The sequence below is a fragment of the Diachasmimorpha longicaudata genome, chromosome 13 (genome assembly GCF_034640455.1).
Source record: "Diachasmimorpha longicaudata isolate KC_UGA_2023 chromosome 13, iyDiaLong2, whole genome shotgun sequence".
Classification (NCBI taxonomy): Eukaryota; Metazoa; Arthropoda; class Insecta; order Hymenoptera; family Braconidae; genus Diachasmimorpha; species Diachasmimorpha longicaudata.
Window position 1 is genome coordinate 4,681,118 of NC_087237.1, and position 26,194 is coordinate 4,707,311.

The 26,194-nt window shown below is 38.2% G+C and overlaps 1 protein-coding gene across 6 annotated transcripts; it reads left to right on the top strand.

The window, feature by feature from the left end:
• Positions 1–610: 610 nt before the first annotated feature.
• LOC135168917 (carbonic anhydrase-related protein 10) lies at positions 611–26,188 on the top strand. 6 transcript variants are annotated; one of them, XM_064133530.1, is made up of 11 exons: positions 611–1,214; positions 1,307–2,781; positions 18,104–18,216; positions 18,307–18,357; positions 20,338–20,669; positions 21,736–21,831; positions 22,000–22,066; positions 23,092–23,246; positions 23,735–23,863; positions 23,938–23,983; positions 25,483–26,188. In XM_064133530.1, the coding sequence occupies exons 3-11, from the start codon at positions 18,153–18,155 to the stop codon at positions 25,497–25,499; spliced, it is 957 nt and encodes a 318-aa protein (XP_063989600.1). In that variant the 5' UTR covers positions 611–1,214; positions 1,307–2,781; positions 18,104–18,152; the 3' UTR covers positions 25,500–26,188. The 6 variants fall into 6 exon arrangements, with proteins under 6 accessions (XP_063989600.1, XP_063989603.1, XP_063989601.1 ...); XM_064133533.1 differs by lacking the exons at positions 611–1,214; positions 1,307–2,781 and adding an exon at positions 5,898–6,372; XM_064133531.1 differs by lacking the exons at positions 611–1,214; positions 1,307–2,781 and adding an exon at positions 12,297–14,012.
• Positions 26,189–26,194: the final 6 nt, after the last annotated feature.

The window sequence follows — 26,194 nt, forward strand, 5'->3', positions numbered from 1 at the left end:
GAGCTCGACGTGTTATTGTGTTGAGAAATATCGAAAAATTATTATTCAACGATATATTTAATGAAAAGCTTCTGAATTATGGCAAAATAAACAATGATCTGTACTCGTGTTTCGAGATTCAACAATTGCCGTCGTGTTAATACAATAAATTCTTGAAAAACCCTGGGTGACGATATTTTCCTCACAGGGTAATCAATCTGGGGTTAATGAAAATTCGCATTTTCCATTCCAACACCAGAAAAGCATTTCGCTGGAGTAAAAATAGCCAAAATCCTCGAATATCCTTCATTTGCATTCAATGCCACTCTCCTGAAATTTACTACTCGGCAGTTCCTAAATTTCCCGTCTCCATTTTTACATTACATTCAAAGCCCGATAAATGGAGACATGAGAAAATACTGTAAATATGCAAAAAAATTTAAATACCGTCTGGATAATATTCAGTGCCACCCTAAATATAAAATTTTATGTTTCAGAAAAATCCGGCTAATTACGATGACCAATAATTCAACATGACCCGAATAAGCCCCGAGGAGCTCCTCAAAATCATTCTTCTCTCAAGTGCCTGAACAACTTCGCTAGGAAAAAAGAACCCCATCCATAAATTAAATTTGATGATCAATTTCCCTGCACATATTGATTCCACGAAAATTTATATTTTCACTTCTATGCACTGTCACGTGTGTCTGTAGGGCAAATGCATTGTCACGGAGTCAGACCGATCGATATAGGTAGGAAAAACCCGAGTCTCTCCAGCTGAATCTGCCGCACCTATATTTTTCAAACCCTCCAATGCCTTCACAATCTCCCCTAACAGCATCATTGTACCAATGTTGACACTCATGGCCCCTGAAAATGAGTATTTAATTTTTATAAAAATAAGGGGAAAGAATCCTCTCAACTATTGTCACCATCAATGAGATGTAAAATTAACGTAAAAATTCTAAAACTGTAACACAAAAAAGAAAATGTAATAAAATTTCAGAGATAACAGAATCTCTGGACAATCCAATGCAATTTCTATTTACGATCACATTTTTGGGGTAAATGGCTGCTCTCGTTATCCAGAGGCCCAAGTATTTCCGCTTTCTTCCCTCTGCAGTCGTTTAATATTACCATTTCCATTATACAACTGAGAATCTCTTTCCGGGAGGGAGTCTTCGCTATAATAACATTTTCATCCTTTTAGCATTGGTGAATTGCAACTACTCAAAGTAAGTAATAATGAAATTGTAGGAAATTCTCATTGAATTCATTCGTTAACGGTAATCGAATTAACATTTCAACAATTATTTTTATTTTTCAGTGGCTGTGTTTGAGTGTTAAGTGTTTTCCGAAATTGGACAATTTGATGTTTTATGCTGGCGACCTAATTATAGCCGAGCATGTCCTTGCTGTTTCACAGAGGCTGCGCTTTCGGTGGCCAGTTATTGACCTCGATGATACGCAATTATTCACCGAGCTGAGGTGCACGTATCTTTGGTTATTTCTGAATTAACTCATTATCTGCAGCATTGGGGCTTCTAACTTATGATTACACCGTATGTGTGATAAAGTTATCGCCCCGGAGGAGTAATATTCAATGAAAGCTACGTTAATTCCGTAATTCCGGAGTGAAATGTAGTCCGGGAGAATTTTACGGAATTATTACGGATTTTTTTTGGAGCGTTTCGTAATTTTTACTGAATGTTTATCTCTCTGGCTGCGTAGAGGGCACTTTTTTGGTAAATAGTCACGTCTACCCTGACATTTTGGAAAAATTAATATATCATTCTTGATTGTATTTCGTGTTGTCATAATAAAAGTTTCAGATAATTACAAATCATTGGGTGTCTTTAAATTCCTGTAAATTGTGTAGGCTGATGAACTATTGACGAATGCATCTTGATATACTCGAACTGATCGATTTAGCAGCTATAAATAAATCTTCCCATCTCTGTGTAATGCAGTCAGTGGTAGCAACACTGTAATTTTCGTCGAGTTCCAATATCATTAGTACTGCACACAGAGAGAAATATTCAGTAATAATTACAATTCACATTTCGCGTCGTCTGTAATGGAGAATTGCATTCCGCTCATTTTCACAATAATGGAAGCGTAGAAATAAAAAAATACTCAGTTATTTTCCCGGCGCAGGATGCCTTTTATTCAACGTCAGTTTCCGTAAGAGATCATTCCAAAATTGGAATTTTTTTAGAGAAAGAATGACGGATTGGCTGATCCTTTGAATATTTACTGCGCTCTTCGAGTTAAATCGGTTCTCATAATGAAGAAGAACACTCGAGTGGTGACTTGACACTGTTCAATGCATATATCAGTATTGGAAGTCTCTTATACCCTAACAATTGAATTAATTCCGATGATCGACGTAAATATCGAGTGGAGTTGGGAATTCGACTGCTCATGCACATTTGACATTCTATTAAATTCTGAGACATTACACTTCCAAGTCCATATTTAACTCATGAAGACGATATCTTGTTTATTAAAAACTCAATGTACTCTAGGGTCGAGAATATTCATGTTGAATGGAAAATTTAAGAATATTTTGGAATCAGAGACATCTAAAATATTCAGTATAAATAATGAATGAGTTAATATTCACAGTTATAAATGCCTAAAATTATAACCAGCATCTTTACTAATTTAAACTGAAATTATATCTCTAAGGTCACCAGTTGAAATCACTATATTATTCGCATAAAAAGGCGACGAAGACGTCAATATTTAACTTAAAATTTAATCCACAATTTCCAGCCGAAGAAGTTGACTATTTTACAGGTAATTATAGCGCGGCTATTTCGTTATAACCATAACCTGAACGTTCCAGTCGATTATCAATTAACATCACATTTATAATGTGCCTTAACTTGATCTAGAAAGTACGTTCCAACAATTGCAAAAGACGATTTTCCATAGGAAATTTATCTTCAGATATTTGTGTGGAGGCACGTTTCCATCTCTTTGCAATTAAATACTGAATGATCCAAATTATTAAAAATTACCGTTCACTTCTCGTTAGTAGTCCCCGTCCCATTAAACTCCCAACACCATCATAAACAATTCCATGCTCACCCAGACTGAATCCCCAATTATCACCGAAAATCCCGGAAAGCATCAACAATAGTGGAGATTGAGAGATCAACGTCCCTCTATAAATATCATTTCCGACATTCCCAGAATGTTGAAAAATAACGTTGACGTACGAAAAACGATCCGCGTCTTTAATCTCCATTTAACGTAGCCCGAGGTTTCCCCAAAGATAGATAAGAAAAAATTGAACTCGGTCTCACTGTAATATCTATATACAGAGCCAGATCAATAACACGTATAGAAGGATCCTCGCAGTTACACCATAAAAAAAAACAGAGATAAAACAAACGAAATGCCCCCTATGCGGTTTCATATACAATGTTTATATAAAACAGCCTCTCCATTAAATCGTTTATGATGACAATATACACAACGATTCCGTGAATTTTCACAGTTTTATGTGTATTTACTTTCACACTTTTATATTTTGGATGGCGAGTTTCGTCGGTTTAATTGTGCACATTTCTCGTGAGCTACGGTAAAAAAAACAAGTCAGGATTCAAGTACACATGGAAAATAATAGTCGATGTGTAAATGACATTCACAAATGAAGAGTCAGTGAATTAAAGCCGTGGAATTAGTCTACGCTGTCAATCTGGATTTTAATCCCTTTTATTGAGTTTTAGCTCGACTAGTCCATTAACGTACGTGACGATAAGAGGAAACAAAGGGGACATTGATCAATTGTAATTCGTTTAGTTCGTATCGAGCATGACCAAACTGTTATTCTGCATTGAGATACACAATAGATAGGGAAAGGACTGGAGAGACTGAACACCGGGCATCAAACATACGGAGTAACGAATTTTCTCGGGGACAAAAGCCTCTCTGTACACGTGTAGTTGGATCTCATTTATTTCGTTGAAAACATTTCGAACAACAGTGGATTGTGTTGGAGCTATCTATTATCCCATTCTCTCGAAATATCGGGGATAAATACTGAATCTGTCGTTTGTGAGATAACAGTGAGATGGCGGAATCCACGGGATCAGCCCTGGTGTGAGGGGTGAGGTGGGTGAAATGGGAGGTAAAGAGGGAGTGAGTCTGTAAATTCTGAGGAATGTACGAGGGTTGTTTTGGGGTTGAAGGGAGGATCAGGGAAAATGTCGTGGATGAATCAATTATTTAGGTCTGGGGGTCAACATTTAGGGGATTGAGTGGTGTTCGAAGACAATATCATACCATTTGCTTCTGCAGGGGAGAAAGTTTTCAGGGTAAAAGTTCTCATGATTTTTTGTTGAATCACTCGGGAGATTTATGTATAGGACATGATTTTTGGTAAACCAATAAGGATGGTTTATTTGGATTGTATAAATGGATTTAGCTCGTAATAAAGTTTCCATCCCCATGAGTTTGATTTTTGTTTGGGCTCGGGCACGAATCGAGTAGTTTTCTGAAAATCGAAAAAATATCCGGAAAAATATTTTATCGTACAAAAGAGGATTTTCCGGTTCCATAGAACAACCCTATTGACGTGGGACAATTCCTTATTCATTTCGTATCCAGATTTTGTCAAATAGATGATCATTTGTTTTGTAGGAAGGGGTGGAATTATCGAACACGAATATTAATCCAATAAAACGGAAAATTTTACAGGAAAAAATCTCTTCTGCACTCTCCACCGAGACCAGAATGACACGATGGGAATTTATACTTCGTCGATTACATAACAGCCTCCTAATATAATTTCCTCTCATTACATATTTTTAGTCTTTCATTACCATCAATTAACGGACCCGAAATGGAAGTACGTCTCGTAAAGAAGTCATTACCGGAGAATTTCCCAAAGAGTAAAAATCTCCAATAATTCCCAACAGCGCTAACAATAATATATTAACTGACATGTGTTACGGTCCGATGATTAACCCAGAGCCTTCCAAGATAGCCATTCATTATCATTGAATTTCGTTTCGAATAATGAATCGTCAGAGCACCCCGAGAGCCAAAGCCCCGTCTCCCGTAAATAAATGTTACTCCACTCACCCAGCGATTTATTTACAGTTGTCGATTTTCCTCTCAATCATATTCCCCCCGATTTAATGTGGATCTCTCCGTGTCCCTAAGGTTCTCAAAATTCTCCAATGAAACATATACATTGCATAAGTTCCAACTGATGTTATTCATCGTATTACGGATTCAATTTCCCGTTCCATCGTTTTCGCTCAATGTATCACTGATTGCATTGCTGCCAACGGATGTTCCATTGTGATACATCAACGTATTATTCGTTCCACTTCCTCTTTGCCTCTTCCCCTCTCTTCCTTCCCACCCCCTTCTCCTCTACCGCCATTACCCCTTTGATTCCCCTTTACGTTTTCACCCTTTGTGTACATTCCTCTCTCGCTCATTCCCTGTAGCTCTTTCTCTCTCGGTCTGTATCCACTTTTGGGTATGTATTGCCTTTTCCCCTTTTGCATTTCGATTCCGGTCAATGCATTATCGATTTCCAACCTTACTACGTCATTGTTTCCGCTCAATTGAATAAACCAACCACTTTAACATATCGTGGAGTTTTAAGAGGATCGTGCAGGGGTGGGTGGAGAGGTGGTGGAGATGTTGGAGAAGATGTGGAGAAATGGGGGGATTAAAAAAATATGTTAATGCTATCGGTTGAACGGATTTCTTTATCAAATTTCACGGAGTAAGCTGGATTTTTTATTCATGAAGTGGATCGTAGGGAAATACTGTGTAATATAATCAATTTCGGTGGTTAGAGAATTGAGGTGCGGTTGTTGGATTTTTATTTGGCCAATATGCCATCGGTTCGAGGGGTTTAACCGGTGAAATTGGGGAATTGGGGGGAGGGGATGATTGGGCCAGGGTTGAGGTGAGTTCAACCCGTTTTATGGGGGTTTCATGTCACGACATTATGAGAAAATCAATCTGATTCGTGGGACATTCACTTTACAGCATCCCACCAGAGAGATGATCCAGTGAGATGATAAAATTAGATCTGTTGAAAAGTATATCAAGTATTTAATGATAAATGAGGCAACTGTCACGTTGAGTAGATGGTTATTCTCATTAGTTGGGGGGACGAGTTAAGGTTATAATTACTAACAGCTTAACTGGAGAATGACGTTGGTTAATAAGTTACATGGCATTGGGTATGGAATTGGTGATGTGGTGTGCCTGTTACAAGAATAGGGAGTGACTAGGAATCCATTCGGGAACTCACTACCAATGGAGTACCAGGAATAGGCAGTGACAACGAGTCCATTCAGGTGGCTGCCTTTGGAAGTGGTAGAAATGAAGGAAAGAAATTCATGTCGCGGAAAGGTGAGTTCATATGACTTTTGTTGGACGATCTTCAACGTCTACTTGTTGTACCTTCTTCACTAGTCATATTGCAACAGTTTGCAACTTTCTCTTTACTTGTACTTTGGGTAAATAATAATTTCTGAGCAATATATCACATGAAAATGTTCTGCTGAAAAGCCCCCGGCGACCAACAGCTGTACGTTCTGAGGTGGACTCGCAACGTATATCGTTGAAAAATTCCCAAGTGGAAAGTCCCGAGTGGGGTCAGACGACTCCTGGGTACAAATCAAGATTTTAGTCAGCAAAAAAAATTATTTTATTTTATCGAAATTGGGGAAAATATAGAGTAATAGATACAGAGAGATGTAGAGTGTTTTTTCGAGTTTTTTCTTCAGTGGTTTGATTGACAAATTTGTGGTGGGCGTTCGACACCAAATATGTGAAGTCCTTTTGAAAATTGATGGTGGGTTTTTCTATCATTGAACCGATTGGAGAACTACCTCTCAATTTTCTTCAATTTTTTTCGATCGTTCAGGCGACGAATGAATTTTATTGAAATTCAAAACTTTATTCGAATTGAAAGTCTCCTCACGTATTGCCAAAGCGCAACGAACGAATTTTATTTTATCCGATTTTTATCTCTCTTTCCTTCAGATAAACTCGTTTTCCTCTGAAATATACCCATTAAATATTTTTTCTCGAAAAAAAATTCCAGTTAAACATTTTTATATGATATAAATTTGTTTTTTGAGTCGACAATCAGGACAAAGATTGGGGAGCCATGAAAGAGCCTCACCAGACTCCAAAATTCCCTGATAATTCAATTCCATGCCCTAAAGATCGATTCAAATCAAAGTGCTGGCATCTGAACAGCTTCTCAAGAAAAAAGTTAGTATCATCGGATTCCGAATATTGCTTTCCCCTTTGAATAAGGTACTCTCTCCCTTCCAGATATATCCACATACCGTAAGGGAAAGACAATAGCAACAGGAATGTGAGAAGCGAACAAAAGTAACGTTGGAAAAAGACATTGGGAAAAATATAGTCCCCGAAGACTCGGGAAAGGCACTCCCCTGGCATTAAATAAATCTCGATGAAACGCACATAGTCGGCTTTGGAGAAGAAAAAATAAAGAGAATTCCGAACCAAAACAAAGCAAGAAAAAAAAAAACCAACTAACAACGAACGAAGAGTAGCCGAGATGAGAGGAACCTCTTGTTGCTTTTTCGTCTGACTGGACTCTTTTTTATTTTTTTCCCCTTTTTTTTTCATTTTTCGCCAACCCCCGCGCGCTCTCTCAACCAAAAACCCAGGCAAGCAACCAACAAACCACCAACTTTTCAATTTCTTGCCTTGGGCTTTACCCTTTTGCCACTCCTACACTCAGAGAATATCTTCAAACGAGGAAACTTTTTTACTTCTCCATCCTTCTCCATCTCCCCCCCCCTCCCCTCTCCTTGCGATTTGGCTCACTCACTCTAGATTTGTTACTCGTTTCGGTACACAATTTTTTTTTACCTCGTTTTTTTCCCGGTAGCGCATGCGCAAACAAAATGTAATTGTAAAGAGCCTTTTTCTGGGATGAAAAAAACACTGACCCCTTGAGTTTGCATTTTATTTACTTTGGGTGGTTTTGTTTTCGTTTTCTTGTTTGGCTAGGTTTCTGGATTTTTTGTAACGGCGGTATTTATACGGGTTTTGATGCGTGTGGCGGGGAGGAATGTCAAGGGAGTTTTTTCGGCGGAAGCAATACTTTGAATTAAAATGTGTTGAGAGTGGTTTTCATTACATTAATAATTTCTCAGAGTTGGGACGGGGAAAAGAGAGATTTGGGTGTACGAGTGAATATTTTTTATCGGTTCAATTGAACACACTCACTATAAAATTATTGATTTTTAATGTTGACGAAATCATTCATTACCACAGCAATCGAGTAAATAAAATCGACCCGTTGATGGAAAAAACGCTGATGCTCTCGACTTTGCATTTCATCTATATATTTTAATGTCTTTTTTCCCCCATTTTCATTTCTATTTTGCCTCCCCCAACTTTATTTATGCAGTTTTTCCTGCATGAATTTACGGTCAGCTATTCTCTCTCCGTTCGTCGAATAAATATGCAATATTCATTTTTTTTTTTCGTTTGTTTTGGAAAATTCGTGGAATTTTTTTTTCTCCCCCCTGAAATTTCGTATTCGTTGAATCACGGTGGATGAAAAAAGTTTTACGCGAGGTGGGAGGCAGGTGAGGGTGAGGTGTGTGGAAAAATGGGCAACAGAATTGAGGAAAAAATCGAGTAAAGGCCCATTTGTCTGTCAACTCCTGTGACCCATCAAGTGACGCAGATTTAACGTCTGTATATTTGTAAATTCAGTCTGACAGGGCATTCCGGGTGGAGGTTTTTGTACCGCCTCTTTGAAAACCCCTTTTATTGCTTGACAACGCTGAGCACGCTCCACCACACGACTTCCGGTTTGTACACTCATACGACGTGCCAGTTTATCAAAACGACAGTGGAATAAATACAATCATTTTTGGGGAGACGACTGGCGGAAAATGTTTGTGAATGAAAACGAGTTGAGTGATTTTTTTCACCGGTGTCTGCCATGGACTACATTTGGCGATGTAACCCAGTTATTACACAATTATATGAATATCGACCAATCATCCCCTCGCATTTTTACCTGACAGGTTTAACCGAGGGGATGTTTATTGCCGAAATAAATGATAAGAAAAAATTTCTCGGTCATTCACTTCAACTGGCGAAATCATGAGAACGGATTTTCATTATCGGAACAGCTCTCCATTAAACTTGTAAAAGTGACACTGAAACGAGTAAAAAATATCCAATTGAAGTTTTGCACGTCATTCAAGAATATTTGTGTTACCCATCAACGACTTTGTTTAATCGCTCCGAAAAATTTGATTATACAAACAACAATTCATTATATTTTCATGTATTGTCGTCCAGAATTCGGAATTGTTTTGTATTGTCCAGGAAACATTCGAGGAAGTACAACAAATAGATAAATAAAAATGTCAGTAATGGATGAGTAGTATGTGATTGTAGATTGAAAAAAATACAAAACAAACTGTTGATTCTGTTCGCTTACTCAGAACAATTCATTGATTGTCAGGTGATTTGCTTTGAAGTGGTAAAATATATCCGGAATTTGATCAACAATTACTGGCGAGTGTAAATAATTACTCAATGTCGAATTTTTGTGCAACGCTTATCGATTTTCCTCCCTGGACTGTGTACAGTAAATTTTCGCTTTGGTCCGTTTTCGTGTCATTCGCATCGTTGCCAAAAAAATACAGTACAGGTGTGGAAAATTTTATTGTACAGAGAATCATACGTTTGCTTTCACACATGAAGAGGAATTCCCTGAAAAAATCGTGTCGACACGGGAAAAACGGTGAAAAGTGCCGCACAGAGAGAATATAAAATTGAAAATTACTATGGGAGGAGAGGAATCGAGAACAATATCAGGAAAACTTGAAAATTTAATATTTTCACCAAGTAAGTGTCATATGAGATTGATTTGTTCCATTCAACACAGAAATTTTAAAAAATCTTAAAAAATGTGGAATAAAAAAATTTCCTACTCAATTTTTTTCTAAATGAGTTGAAATGTTGTACTATGTCTACACTATTCTATAGTAAACCCAAACTATTTTCTTTTCCATTGCCGAAGTGCTCATAAAAAAATCGAAACGAAAAAGAAAATGATTGAATGAAAATTTAATTAATGTGAATGCATTGGAGTGAACAATACCGACATTGGAGACAAAAGAAAGATTTAATTTCATGAAGTAATTAGCGTAGAAATGAATGAAAACTGCCACACGCACTCACACACCTGCATCCATAGAAGTGCAATCTAAAAATTCCATTTTTTGATGTTTGCGTGTCATAATGCATCACTATACGGCAATAAATCCAAAACTCGAATTTGGGAGACTACAAAGCTTTTATGTGAAATCAATATCGCAGTTTTTACGGAACTTTCATTATTGTATCCCCCGATGTTTATATCAACAAAGGATTTAATTGTTTTAATGTGACTTGTGACTGATTTCCGAAAGAACTTTTGATAAATGTTATCAGAAAAGATATTATAACAAATTATTCGCTAATGTTGGTCAAGACAAGAGTTTCATCCACTCATAACATTACTAATTTTATTAACAAACAGGAACAGACAACAAAATATTGATCTTGAATTATAGAAATATTTTTTAAAATACTTTGCATTTATAAAAATACTAATAAATAGTTAAATGTCTGGTAAGCAATAATCACAAAAGAATTTGAGGTAGATTTGGCTGCGATATTGGGGGGAGGGGGATAATTTAATAAAAGCCACATTAAATGGTACTTGAAAAAAGAGCATAAATGCATGTCATATAAAACAAGTGATAAAAACTTAATTGTTCAAACGTCAATTTATTCAACTTCGAACAATTCTATTATTTATTTTAAGAGAGTCTCGATCAGACGTTTTTTTAATGACAAAATATAAAAATCGTTAAATTCAATGCCTTCCATTCACACCCATGTAAAATATCCCTGTTTTGGAACCACGATTTCTTCCAAAAAACGTACCATTTCGCGCTTACGTGACTGTCTTATGTTGCTAACGATATCATAATTTTTCGTGATAAAGATCACAATTATCCACTTGGTTTTATTGGCCCCTCACGCATAGGGTCGATGCATGGTATTGACCCGTGCGAATGTGACCGTTGGTTATCACACTTGGTAATTTTGCAAATCCATGAAAAATAGCTGAATCATTTCTCAAAAAATACATATATCTCAGATCGTAAATAATTTCAAAAATATTAAAGTTCTGTCTCTTGAAAACCGATGAATAATAAATATTGTAAATAATTATTATCCTCCTATTAATTCAATTTTTCGCATTATTATCAAACAACTACTATTAGGGTGATTACTACAGGAAAAAATTGTTATACTCGTTCCCCATTGGTCGGCAGTTCTAACGCCTAACTCGATACCAGTAGAAATTAATGGCGCACCCTGGGGTGCCAGTGGTGCTAGTCAGACAAACGAAATTAGAAATTGGATGTCTCTATACTCAATTAGATATCAGTTATTTGATGTTCTATTTATTAGAATCAGTTGAATTTAAATTCTATTGACCGTATGATCTCCTTCGTAACAGAAGGACCCGTTACTGAAGAGTCAAATTTTATTTGGCTCGAAAATTATATTTCGCATGATAAAATATTTGTCAACAATTTTCAAAATTTGTAAAATTCCAATAATGAACGTACTCAGCATTAAATGACTTTTTCAGCTCGCCGAAGTGAATACTTTCTCACTCTAATATAAGTGAAATAATCCTCAGAATTTTGTCCCAGCTCTCTTGAAATTGTTTTTCTATTCAGTCCCACGATCCAGTTGAACCGGAATGGTTTATTCAGATGAAGTGGAGTGGGAAGGAGGGGGAGTTTTCACTTCTGATGAGTAAGTGCTTGGGCCATCGGAGCGTGAGAGATGCACAAGGGCAATAGTCTGGCCAATAACGGGGCATATTCACTCGAAGATGCTCTCTCCACTCACCAGTAGCTCTCGGCAGTAGTAAAATCCGAACAAGTGCCGCCGGAACGAGTCGCAATTTTTATCATTCAGAGATAATTAGTTTTCGAGTATAATTGACGCTGTAAAATACAAATTACTCGGAGGGGGAGGGAGGAGATGAAAGCATGAAAAACCTCATCGACCCTCATTATTCCTCTTCTTTTCTAACAATTAAAACTTTTCAATGGAAAGAACAAAAATGGGAGGAAGAATAAAAAATCCAGCGAATACACATATAAATTTCAGAAAAAAATAGAAGAATATCAAGTGAAGGACATGAAGGTAGAGAGGAAATATAACGCAGAGTTGAATGTGTAATTATTCTGAACTAAATAATGGAATATGCAAGTTTGAAATTTCCTCGTATCATAAACCATTGCCTTTAACTATTGGATTGAATTCGATGAATAAAAATTTTTTACAAATCCGGAAGAACATCGAGAAATGGAATCAGTGAGCAGATAATCGAGAAAAAATCACAAGAGCCAATAACAAAAATTGGAAAATTGATGGAACATTTGAAAAATTATGAACGATATTATAAGGCTCCAGAAATAGAAACAGAAAACAGGAGAAATCGTAGGAAAGTATCAAAGGGGCAAAAAAACAGAAATGAAAAATCGAAGGACCATCTGCGAACTGAATGAACGATCTCATGAGTGTCTGTCGTAAACGTCGAAGAGCCTTGAAAAAAGTATCCATCAAAACTCGACCTTCTATCCAGCAATCAAAACCATCATGAGACTCAAAAATTGAGGAGAAAAGTCTACATATGAAGATAAAAACTTGACTTAGCTTGAGAGAAAATTACGTACAAAGCCGACAAAATCAGACATGAAATGAATATTCACCCAAGCAAACATAACAATTAACATTTTAACGAAAAACTTGAGTCAATGACAGAATAAAACACCCGATTAAAAAACTATTCACCACAACATAAACCTGTAAAAAATATACCAAAAAATGAAAGACGTCATAAGTGTCCGTCATAAACGTCGAAAACGTTAAAGAATAATAAATCAAAATTCCCCTACGTCGCCCCAAAAGCCCCGAAATAACCTCCCCCATCTCCATAAAAATCCTCATAGACAAATTTCCCCCATTAACTCCCCTGATAAATGTATTTCCCCGTTGAGCCCTCCGGCGTGTCACATTACCTGGCAGTAGCCCATATCCTCCGAAAAGATGAGGGAAAGGTCGAGTCATAAAACCGGAGAGAAAAATGGCAAGTTCCCAACTCCCACCCCCGAGGTAAAAAAACATCTACCCCCAAAAATTTCCAGCCCCCAAAAAACCATCGTCATTTTCCCACCAAAATTCATCCAAAGCATCATCGCAAGCAGTACCTAGTACCTCAACCACCTAGGGGTACCCCATATCTAAAAGCCCCCGTCGACGGTTTTGCCGGGTGGCGGTGTAGAAACGCCGCTTTGAAAATCGATAGTGGCGCGTACGCGTACGGCCAATCGCCACGACCTTTCGGCACGTCCACGTACGGACCCAACTCTGGACCTCTGGCTCTGTATATGTCCGAATCCTCATCCACATCCTCACCCCCCTGCCCCTGGCATCGCCGCATTCTCACCCCTCCCTTTGCCCCTCGGGGAGGGATGGGAAAAAAAAATACGCGTGCTAAATCGCAAAATAAAATTGTCGCGAAATACCTGGGAATTAATACTAATCTCATATGCTGGATTTTGCCATGAGGAACATCCTTCCCTCACCTCCACCCCCACCCCCCTCGTTCATCCACCCCCGGCCCCCTCCTGCGCTTGACGTGAAATAAAATTAAAATGCGCATGCGTGCGGAGGGCGATAGCCCGCGTGTGCCAAAGAAGCATTTTCTCGTCAGTTTGAGTCCGTCGGTTGTAGCGCTAGCGCGAGGAGAGAACTCAGTGGGAAAAAAAAAAGAAAAAAGTAGAGGAGAAATAAAAAAAAAAGTTGCACCGATGCTGGCGGCTGGTTGGCCCACCTGAGGAAATATAAGCCGTTGTGGACTAGCGAGACAGACAGGGAGGGATTGAGGGAGATAGGGACGAGAAGAGGTAAAGGAACGCTCGTGCTGTGAGAGAGTGAGGATGATCCAAAGAAAGATGGAGATAAAAAGGGCTGTGGGTGGTGGGAGGGGTGGGAGGCGGGTGGGTGGAGGGCGCGGGGGGTTTATATAGCTGTGCAGCGCCACGGGATTCGCATCAGGTTGGGAGAGGATACGAGAGGAAAAGCCGCGCGTCAAAGTGTAGTTGTGCCGCCCTCGTCCGCGTGTGTATAGAAAAGAGAGGTAGTTTGTGAGAAGAAGATAGGAGTGTGTAATACTGTTCGGGGCACGCGCAGATAACAGGAGAGACTCCAACATACCTCGCACAGGGCCAGTAGTTCCTTTGACGTACCTTTCGTTTACCGGATCGCTAAACTAATTCATTTTTCTCTCCCACCGGTGTTGAAAAAAAAAAGGATAAGAGGGATTAATAACATTTTTAGTTTTAGAAAAAATAATAAATCCGAGAGTGAATGAATGGGGGAAAACGAACACGAAAGAGGGGAATAGTACATCAACTTAATATTCTCACCGGCTGTTCGATAATTTTTCATTCAATTTGCTTTTCGAATTCTGATCATTTATGAAGGCAAATTGGGATTCTTTGCACTCGAGTGTTGGCTCTGGTGTGTGAACGGGAGTGTCAGGGTTTGTATTTCAATGACATCAATTAGCATTCGGTACTCACACGATGATGTAATGCTGATGATTTTAAATCGAAAGCGGAAAAGTGATTTCATTATTTACAATCGAAAATTTAATCGATACTCGTGGTTTTTTTCCATCGATTCAGGGACTATCCCCCAATTTTGCACCCTCCCAAATCAAATTATTTAGATTAATCATCATCAAAATTCCCCCATAACAGTCCTCTCAAAACCAGGAACTCCCGACTCGCTTCCTCCGAGTCTATTGCCACTTATTGATTTCCACGAGGTTCGCGTTTTAAACCCCCCTTTCATCCCCCTTCGCTGGTGAAAATTTTCAGGAAAACCCCCGGGGTTTCACAATCCATCGATCTTTCACAAGTGCAGCACCAAGTGAATTCAAAATCATCATAACTCACCCTCACTCCGTCGAAAAACATTTCCAACCCCCAATGACTCGATTTTCCATGAAAACAAATCAATGCAAAAATCAATAGCCACAGCTGTCACAACGCGATTCTAATTGAATACGAAAACAATTCCCATAAATTACCAGGACATCCCCCGTTCCTCATTACCCCTCCCACCATCATCCATAAAGATAATTAATGACGGGGCGAAAGGGGTCGTGGCGGCGCCCTTATTTTTTCTTCTCACAGTTATTTCCCCCCCCTCCCCCACCCCCGTTGTATTCTCAAACCTGTCCTATCCCACATACCACCCACCCGTCTCCCACACATCCCCTATTTTTTTTTTTTTTTTTATCCACTAGCCCTTTCTACCCGTACATCGTCGAGGCTTATTCCAACGCTCTCCTTCGGTCGAGTGGCTTCCACCGCTGGAGGTACCACCGAATTGTATGGGAAAAGAGGAGGAGAGAATAGATAGAGAGAAAGAGAAGGAGGATAAAGAAAAAACCCAAGCCCCCGAGAGTGGGTGAGATCAGATCGATCGATCGACCTAAGCCTACTTGAGTTTTCCTAACCTAAGAATACACTGAGGGGCAGGGGGGGAGGAGGAGGAGGAGGGTCTGAAGTGGTGGGTGTTGGAGTGGGGTGAAGTGGCTTGCGGGGAATATATACAGTGGATGGGGATGGAAGGGGGTAAAACTAACCCATTCCGCCCTTCTTCAACTCCTTGCATCAAAAACCAACCGCCTCCCTTCCCCCGCCCAGACCCACTACACTCACTCTATCCCTCACCCCCTACCCCACCGACATCTCAGCGTTTTCCGGACGAAATAGTGAGGGCTCGGTATATACAACGAGCTGAAACACCCGATGACTTCATACACGTATATCTAATCCGGTGAGAGGGATAGGGGTGATGGGGGAGGCTTCTCAACAATCATTAACTCAGGACGATGGTATTATCACGAAACGTGCACCGTGAACGGTTTATCGGATCACTGCATAATTGATTCGTCAAAAGTTGAAACACGCTTGTGTTTGTGAGGGGAAGGGGGATGATATCGATATTTTCTCGTCGTAAATTTAGATCGCTAAATTTGGGGGTTGAAACGGTGGGCTGGGGGGGGGGGTAGGGGGGTAGGGAGGGAAGGGTGTGTGAGTTTATTTTTGGGGTGGGGAACGGGTAATTGCGGTGGAGGTGGGGAAACTGAGGGGATGAATATTTAGAATTTCTGATCGTCGGCGTGGGGAATTGGTTGCGAAAGTGGTGATCGGGTTGAGAAGGGAAAGGGGAAAAGGCCGGGATGGGCAGACGAGCTTTTTAATGGGGGCGTCTGAATCATTTTATTTTGTGTTGTTATTTGGTTTATTGCATTTAAATTTTTATTTTCTTCTATTTTCAATTTTTTTTCTGCTGATAATGGGAATGTTCTGGAGAGATTTCGAGGCAAACTCGTGGGGAAATTACTGGAGTATGGGATTCATATGATAATGCAATGTTTAGTTGATGGTTATTAGTAAAAATCAAAAAATTGGAGGGACCAATTGCGCGCCCCGCTTGAGGATAATTATTATTGTTATTCTATGGAAAACTAAAAAATTTGGTAATGGGGGAGTTATCTCCGCAATAATGAGGAGGTCGAAGGGGTAAAAGCTGAGAGCTTTTTTGAGTCCAAGAGGATACTCCGTGAAAATGCTCTCTGATGATTTCTCGTAGACCCACTCATTAGCGAGATAATCCCCAGCGAAGTGGAATGATTCCAGTGGGATAGAAGATTTATGTTGATCATGTAATTATCCCGAAAATCCATCATCTTATGGGAAGCAATATAACGGAGGACCTCTATTATACACCTAGAGGAATGTATGATAAAATTATTTTATCGATTTAGTACAGCTTATGAAAGCTTATCATGAGTATTCGGAAAATGTTCCTGGCGATCAAAAAATTCTTTAGAAGATCTGGGAAAGACAGTTTTATTTATACATTTGTTTGCAAGAGGATCACGTGTTTCTCCTCGATTGTCCATCAGCGTAGTATTGTTGAGGTAAAATTTCCGTCATGGGATATTGGACGAGGATATCCTGATCAGTGTGACATACGTCACACCCTATTCTAAAATTATCTCTGGGCAGAATCAGTTGTGTAACCTTTCCCAAAACCCCCTCGTTATGAAAATCAATTTTCCATCTTCTCGGAATCCCTGCTATCACTATTAATAACCAAGTCATTCTTCCATATTTCGCGATAGCCTCAAGAATTTTCAACTTTTTCAAGAGGATCTCGAGAAAAGTTTTCGTGACATTACCTTCTGCATCAATCAATCTCAACACTTTCAATAACTAAGTCACTCTTCGAAAATTTTGTTAAGACTGTCCGACTACTTTTGCTATTTTTTCCCCAGTGAGTGGCTTTGATACTTTTGTAGGTGAACGTGGAAAATGATTTTGAAAAAAAAAACTGCAATTGGAAGTGCGGAACTCACCTACCAAATGAGTCTCTTGATATCTCTCCTCCATCTCCTCATAACTCCGATAAATTCCCATCATTCCTAAAATCAATTCCTCACGAGTACCAAACAAGCAAATCCACTCCAACAGAATGAATTCTTCTCAGTAGTCGAGTGTGTCAAGGCGGATCATATTTATTTCCCGTGGGGGAATCGGATTTGGGGAAGAAAGAATAATGTGATAAATGATATATATTTCGTCTTTTAATGGTCAAAAAGGAGTTTGTGAAATTTAATTTCCGGTTGAAAGAGAACAAAATATATGTAAAAAATGCGAGGAATTTTTAGGAGGGAAATTGAATTTCGTTCACTACATTTTTTTGGATAGAATAATGTGAATGAATGCGCTGTAGCAATATCGAGAAAGCCATCTGAACGAAACGACAGGACATAAAGCTGTTTCATTCCCATTTACCTTTCAAAAAGCATTCGGTGGAGCCATTTTGGCTTGGAGCATGTTTCTACATACATATTTATGTATTGCTTCACATACTGTACATCCATATTTTCATTTTACTTGTTCTGGTTTTGCAGGTGAAGCCAACAGATGATGGTTAATTGACAGAGTAGATTCTCAATAGGAATGGCAACGTATAGCTCAGTATATTTGGGCATCTGGGGTGTGTTTATACTCATTTTGATTCAAGGTATATCAATTTGTTGTCGTGCACTTAGTGAATCCTGTCAATTTTTCACGTGAACTCAACACTGACTTTATTGAATATTTATTTTTACAGAATCGAGACCTGTCAGCTGGGAGGAGTGGTGGACGTACGATGGTATTTCAGGTAAATTCGCTAATTTGATTATTATCGACGGAATAGTTCTATTTAAAAATTCAGGGGTTAATGAGATTCTCCTAATTTCGGAGGAATCGAATGATCAGTTTTCGTTATTTAGTTACCCGAATCGATAGAGAAGATTGACATAGAATAAGATACTATTTTTTATTAATGCTGGAAAATGACAGGGGGAGGAATTTCGAGGAAAAATTCGCGGTTTGACACGGGGAACAGGCCCTGTATCAGAATTATCGATCGTTAAAAGTGTTCCTGCAAATTACATTACGTAAAAACAAATTTCCGCTCGGTAATTTCTTGATTATTATCTGATGAATTATGGCTTGAAAAATTCCGAGGTTGATGAGATTTTGGTAAGTTCGGAGAATTGCAATATCGAGGTTTTATTATTTTACGTCGAAAATTGGTATGACGGGTGGATATGGAAGGGGATATCCTTCAATATTTTTATGAATCCTTAAGGGTCATAAGAGCTGCGGAAATTCGGGAAAAATTTCGCAGGTGAGCCAATAAAATTTTAAATGCCAGCACCAGAATTGTTCGTAGAAATTTCTCTCTGCGTATGTGAAATTTCAGCTTTTCGTGAGTACAAATAAACAGTAAAACTGTATTTTATTGTATCGGCTGTACCACAACAATCGATAGTTGAAAGACCTCGTGCAAAGTGGTCTACCGGAGCGGGAATTGCACTCAAGCCACCTGATGTTGGATCAGAAATGGATCAGTTTGTAATCAAGTGCAACTGAGCAAATGAAACCTGATCAAGACGTGATCAAAGACTGATCCAGTGATTCTGGGGCTACGCGGCCTGAGATCACTTTGATAAAATTCGGATCTGTGTGCGAGTGTGTGAGTGTGTGTGTGGTCACCTTGATTTGAATTTGAGTAGAATTTCGGAGATAAATCGGGCCAGATTCAGACGTCAATTTGGGCCGGGCGCTTTCAAATAAAAAATAAAAGATGGGGATTTGATGACTGATCTCAATCTGATCATGGCGTCACTTGTTTGAAGAGAGACGTCTTGAGGGTCAAATGTGAGGGAAGATGAGAGGATATTTGGGGTTGAGCTTGTAAAGAGGGAGAATTTTTTTAAGACGGTGGAATTTTTAACAGAAAAGTAGAAAAATCTTCGCTATCTCACTGACTTTTTTTTTTTTTATTGTAAACTCTACTCACAGACAATATTTTTGGGACTTTATTTTCACTCGGGACTACGCAGCTCTCACGTAATTTTTATTGAACCTATTTCTCTCTCTAATTAAATTCGGATTTAAAATGGCGATAAATATTTAATCAGGGACCAATCGATTCACATCATCAGAGTTTGATGCGAAGTCAGGGTTGACCTGATCAAATCCTGATTGGAATCCCATCAAAATTTCCACTCGAGTATGCCGGATAAATACCCCTAAACATGAATCACCACAGCACTAAAAATTAAAAAGACTAGTCCCCGCCCACCGGTCGTTGAATTATTATCAGAAAAAATATCGATTAAAAACTTCAGAGGCCGATGAGATTTTACTAATTCCAGAGGAATGCCATATTGACTTTTTGTTATTCAATTACGCAAATTGGTCGAGCGGATCGATACGGAATGAGATATTTTTTAATGAATGCGGAAGAATCAGGAAACCACAGTGAAATCGTCAGGCGTTGGAGATACGGTAATTAAATTGTATAATATAAGTTTGAAGCGAAATAAAAGTGTGGAGAGCTCGAGAGTTCGAGACGTTGGAAGCTTGAAAAACGACACACAGTTAACAAATTAATAATTGCATTTTCTGTAAATGGAGGAGAGCAATTTCTGAGGGAAATTATCGTGCAGAGATGACAACCAGATAAGGAAGACAAATCAATGCTAATTATCGCTTTTGATCGTTCGATTATTCTCAGTCGATGATGGAAATCGTTTTGTGTCTTCAACAGAAAAGAAATGTAATAAACAATGAGGTTTTTATTTTTCAGGTCCCGCCTTTTGGGGCTTGATAAATCCAGAGTGGTCTCTGTGTAATAAAGGCCGCAGACAGTCACCAGTGAATCTCGAGCCGAAAAGACTTTTGTACGATCGAAATCTCCAGCCCCTTCAGCTCGATAAACACCGAGTCTCCGGTGTCCTATCGAATACAGGCCACGGTGTTGTATTTGCAGTAAACTACAACGACACTCGACATCCGGTCAACATCACCGGTGGACCCCTGAGTTATCGATATCAATTTCACGAAATTCATTTGCACTACGGAATGAAAAATGACATTGGGAGTGAGCACACGGTGGACGGTTATAACTTCCCCGCCGAGGTAACCCCGGATTTTTGTCATCTTTCTGATCTATATTTTCATGTCAGTGGTGGAGATGTGAGGGGATGGAGAACCATAACAAAAATTCTATCAAAAATACAGACTTCGAAATTGTTCGATGAGAACTCGAGTAAACACAGTTGTAATAATAGTTCAATACAATTTGAGAGTCAATACACTTTGACAATTGATTACTTTTGGTCAGTTAAGAAACTAGTTTTCAAAATGTTTAACTGAAAACTTTCATCCAACTGCCTCACGTATGCGAAATCAAAAAATTAGTCACTGAGTATTTTCCCCGAAGTTTTATAAAAAGTTTCCAAATTCCAAATTTATTATCTCGTTGAGGTGTAGATAGATTTTGTGGAACCCTCACTGATTAGATTTTTTAATTTTGATGTTTTTAATTATCTTTAGCCACTAAATGGGGCTCGAAGTCACACATTGTTTCAGGTTTTACCATTTAATGTTTTCTATTCTGTTCAATTCTCATTATCATGACATTATTCAATTTCATGAAAGGTGACAAAGGTAGTTACTCAGTTTGAAAGATTATGTGAATGTAAACAGGTAAAATACTGGTGATGTACTGGGTCGATGGATAGATCGATACGCGAAATCCTGTGATCATATTGGGTTACGTATGGAATTACCAAGGCGTGATGGGTTGTACGTACACATCTGTATAGTAACTATAGTTGTACACAACAATGTGAAACCCGACACTTTATGTGCATCCATACGCATATATGATATAAATTTCATTCCGACAAAAGCTGATATCTCGAGAATAATTAGGCTTCCGAAAAATGACGTAACTTACTACAGATTACTTACGGAGTGTTCCAAATTTTTACCGGACGTTCTGTAATTTTAAATTTTTTTTATTCTCCTTTGCGCCTTTTTGTATCGCATATAAATGCAGGAATTACGTTCCGCCTCAAGCACCTCCACTTCTTAAATTTAAGGGAGAGATTCGTTACTCTGGTGCCATCCACCCCTCCCCAAAACTGACATGAATGAAGAAATCTTCACCTTATAACTCAAAAAATAATAATTCCCACAGATTCAAATATTTGGCTTCAATTCCCATCTGTACAATAACTTCTCAGACGCCCTCAACCGACCCCAGGGAATAGTAGCAGTGTCTCTTCTACTCCAAGTACGTGTCCAATCTCCATTTTAATCTTTCACGTGAGATCAAACGAGAAACCTCTGGGTTACTAAAAATCTCGCGATAAGACACGAAAGATACACATTGAGAGATGAGAAGGGCGGGAAATGAAATCTCTAAATTTAATGGAATCATTTTTTCTTTTTCATCCCTTAGGTGGGAGATCTGTCTAACCCAGCCCTGAGACTTTTCACTGACAAACTCAACCACATTCAATACGCAGGTAAAGTATAACATTCAGCTACTAGATTATTCAACAGTAATTCGAGTTACCGAATATCGATGAAATTTCACTGGATAATTGTCGAATTTCCCAAATTCATTTGGCCTCAGTCTATCGAAAGAATATTTCAATTAAATATCTGATTTTCACTTTAGCTCGAGCAACTGAAATTATTGAATCCGATAAAATTTACTGGAGAATTATGGAATGGAAAAGTCGAACGTTTTTTTCCCTGGGGTAAATCTCCCCTTAACAGCACATGAAATAATAATTTTCCAAAGATAATGATCTACAAGAGAGGTCTTTTGAAATGTCCTCGTTACATCAGTCCTTATCCTGATCATTAAAAAATTAACGAAAAGACTTATCAAACACGAGATCTTTATTAATCACGTGATTATTTTGGAAATGAGCAATCCCACTTAAAGACTCATGATTATCTTGAAAATGAGTAATTTCATTTTAAAAAGTCACGGAACAATGTTTTATGGCTCGTAAATTTTCCGCAAAAAGCTCTCGCTCTAAAATGCGACAAACAGTCCCCTCCTTCGTACAAATGAGGAGATCCTTTGAAGTAGTTTTTTTTGCAATTTAATAGCACCTGAATTGTAATAAATATCAACAATGGAATCATAAAATCTACAAAGATTGTCCGAATAAGGATCACAACTATGAGATTAAGGATTACATGGGGTCATTAATATAAAAATAATTATTTTCATCGATTCTTAAAAAAATCAGTTCATTCCATTTTAAAATTATCATATCTTATCTTATCTTCAATAATTACCGAATGCAGTCCTAATCATCTCTGTTGACCCCGAAATAATAGGAGAACTCATTCTCTCGTTAACGCTCTGTTTCTCCGAATTTTCATTTGCGCAAAAATCGAAAAAACCCTCGGCAGTCGTCGCACCCCAAAATAAAGGGTGACACGTGGAAATTGATAATTATACTCCGCCCGTTAGACACGACACAATCAATCTGTTTTTGTCACATGTTATGTTACGTGTAAAATTGCATAGGTAAGTCAACTGGAATTCAGCATTTTGCTGTGCTAGAACTACTGCCGGACACGAAGCATTACATGACATACGAGGGCTCCACCACAATGCCAGCGTGTCACGAGACAACAACGTGGATTATTCTCAACAAACCAATATACATAACAAAGCAGCAGGTGAGAATGTACTTAGTATCGACATTTAATCGGCTATTTATTTTTCCAAACCACTTCCTCACTCAATTCAAAAACCATCTAAAAAAAAAATAATGTAACGTCTGAGTGTTATTCGTGCACGAAAAAGTCGTGTCACGAATAACATTAGAGAGAATTCCATGGCAATTACCTTGAGTACTGTGCGGGGGAAACTGACGACACGCAATCTCAATATCTTTACACTTAATCATTGCTTATTTCCATATTTCTCACTTGTCGCTTGTGAATGGGATTTGGTCGTTGTGATGCTTTTATCAATAAATAGGTCAATAAACGTAATTTAGAAAATTATAATGAAAGTTGAAAATACTTGGAGTGAGGGGGGAGGAGGGGGGTGTTACGATTATTAACTTGTAGAAGATCTGGGGGAGAGAACGATTGTCCGCAGGATTTTTGAAACGTTATAATAATAATGTTGATGACTGTGTGGGTATTTTTTCAATTTTCAGCTCATGGCATTGAGAACACTTGTACAAGGGGATGCTGAACATTCGAAAGGGCCTCTTGGTAATAATTTTAGACCTACGCAACCACTCCACCATCGTCCGGTGCGAACAAACATCAACTTCAATGTCCAGGTAAGCGATTGAATCACGATTGATGATGTTTTAGTAGACGTCACGTTTGATTTGTTGCTTTCATGATTTTTCAGGACCCGAAGAAGTGTCCAACCTCGTACCGTGATATCTACTATAAAGGTAAATGAATGAATCTCCAGTTTCTAATTTTCCACCCTTAGGGGTGGAAATTTTTATATATTTCTAGATTTATCTAAATCAGACGCACAAAAAATCTATTGTCAGTGTAGAAAGTTATCCGGTAATACGATGGTATGAACTAACTCATAGTTTCAGATTTACTGTTAAGGTAATTACTAAAGTTTACATGTTACAAGTTGGAGTATTTCGACATTAATTAAATCGTAGCCTGGTTTCTATAAATGAATTTAGCCTCTTTGAGACATCATACTTATTTAGTTGAGGTGCAGGTGGAGATGTACGGGATATGTCGTCTTCCGCTTTCCTTTTAAAAGCAATTTTAAGAAATTTAAACTTAGAAGGTGTTCATATAAATTCAGAGTGTAGTGAGACACTTGTTTAAAGTATCAAGGCTCACCAGCACTTAGCATTCCCCAGGGTATGCGACGAGGGCACAGCTGGTATATATGAGCGCCGCAAAAATTTAAAAAAATGATTTTTGACCCCTCCGGGGTCATCCCTTTCAAGTTGATCCCCTAATGATAACCCAAATTCCTTATTGCTTCATAATTTTTACTGAATATTTTTCGCCGTCCGGATGGTAGAAGGGGATGATGTGCAAAATACCCATTCGGAAGTAAATTGCTAATTGAACGGAAGTTATCTGAACTGAATAAATGGCTTCACGCAAATAGCTCATAATAATGAGTTTATTTCGAGTAAAACTCGACATTCACGCGCGCTTTTACTCACTATAAATTATTTTTAAATATACCAAATGTTCCCCAGGTGCAAATAAAAAATTTATTCAAGTATTCGGTAAGCAGGGGTTGGGGGAGAGATTCCAGGATTTCCAACAACGAGTGGGGTTGATATAAAAAATATGCTGACTAAGAGAATGGAGGGTCGAAATAGTCTAAAAGTTTGTTTACGTCATACTGAAGGGCCCTTATATTTGTTAGGTATGAAGTCATTATTTAAAGGGGTTGTCTCGCTCATTCTGATTAACAATTCCGATAACTCACGTGAATAGAAACACTAATATTATCTTTTATTTATTTGTTAAAATCTGATTTTCATTTCATTTCATTTCTTTTTTTGACTCTAAATTGTTCTCGGAGAATTCCCATTTAACCCAAAAATTTCCGGCGCCAGCACTGGAATTTTCTATGAGAATTTTTCTTATAAAATTTCTCCCCGCAAAAATGTCCCTCAACATTTTCCCTAGCGCTCATTCCCAAGATAATTGCACAATTACCGGGAAATTCCCCTTCTCCGCAGATTTCCGTTCACTTCCAAACGCTCCGTTAACGACCGATGTCAGCGTAAAATCATCAAGACAAAATTCTCAACTAAACCCCTCGTTACCCAGATAATTCAACAATTCAAGCTCTCCCTTAAAAAAAATTCTCCCCAACCGCACCCCAGACGCACAGGTGCATTTACCTTCGCCTCCCACACTCCTCAAACACTGACTTATTGAATTTCACAATTTTCAGCAAACAGTTGGGAATAGCCTGGCTGAACCACGAAATCTGCTTTCTCCATTCGAACTCCGCAGTACTACGCTTTTCCACGATGGGATTTGGAACATTGCTGTATAAAAAAAAAACCTTGACATATCAACGCGCGCGACGACACGTGGTGGAAAAATACCGCGAGAAGTGAAGTAAGATGTTGAACAAAAATACTAACTAAAGAAGATAAAAGTAAAAGAAAAAAGTAAAAAAAAATAATAATGTAACAGAAGAAAACAAAATCGCGCCACCGTAAGGTCAAAACTGCTTCGTTGTAAAACTCATTAGACGTGAATTGCCAAGTATGTTTTCAGTAAAGAAACAAACCAACAAAGAAAATGAAAAATAAACAATTATACTTAATAACAATGAGAAAAGCAAAACACAGAAACACATACACCATAAATTATAGTTACTCATAGTTAAGGACTAAAAATGAAAACTTATGGTAAGAGTATATTATACAATTATAAAGGATAAACTCATGAAAGCTATGACTATCGTGGCCTGGATGGGTGAGATTGCGACTTATGTATAAAAATTTAAAACAAAGAGGAAGTGAATTTTAAGAAAGAAACAAAAAAAATAACCCACACACATAACACGTACGCGCGTGTGCATATATGATTATCAATTGCAAAGTTTATACTATATTCTTGTAATAAAAATGCGAAAAATGTAAAAAATACTGTAA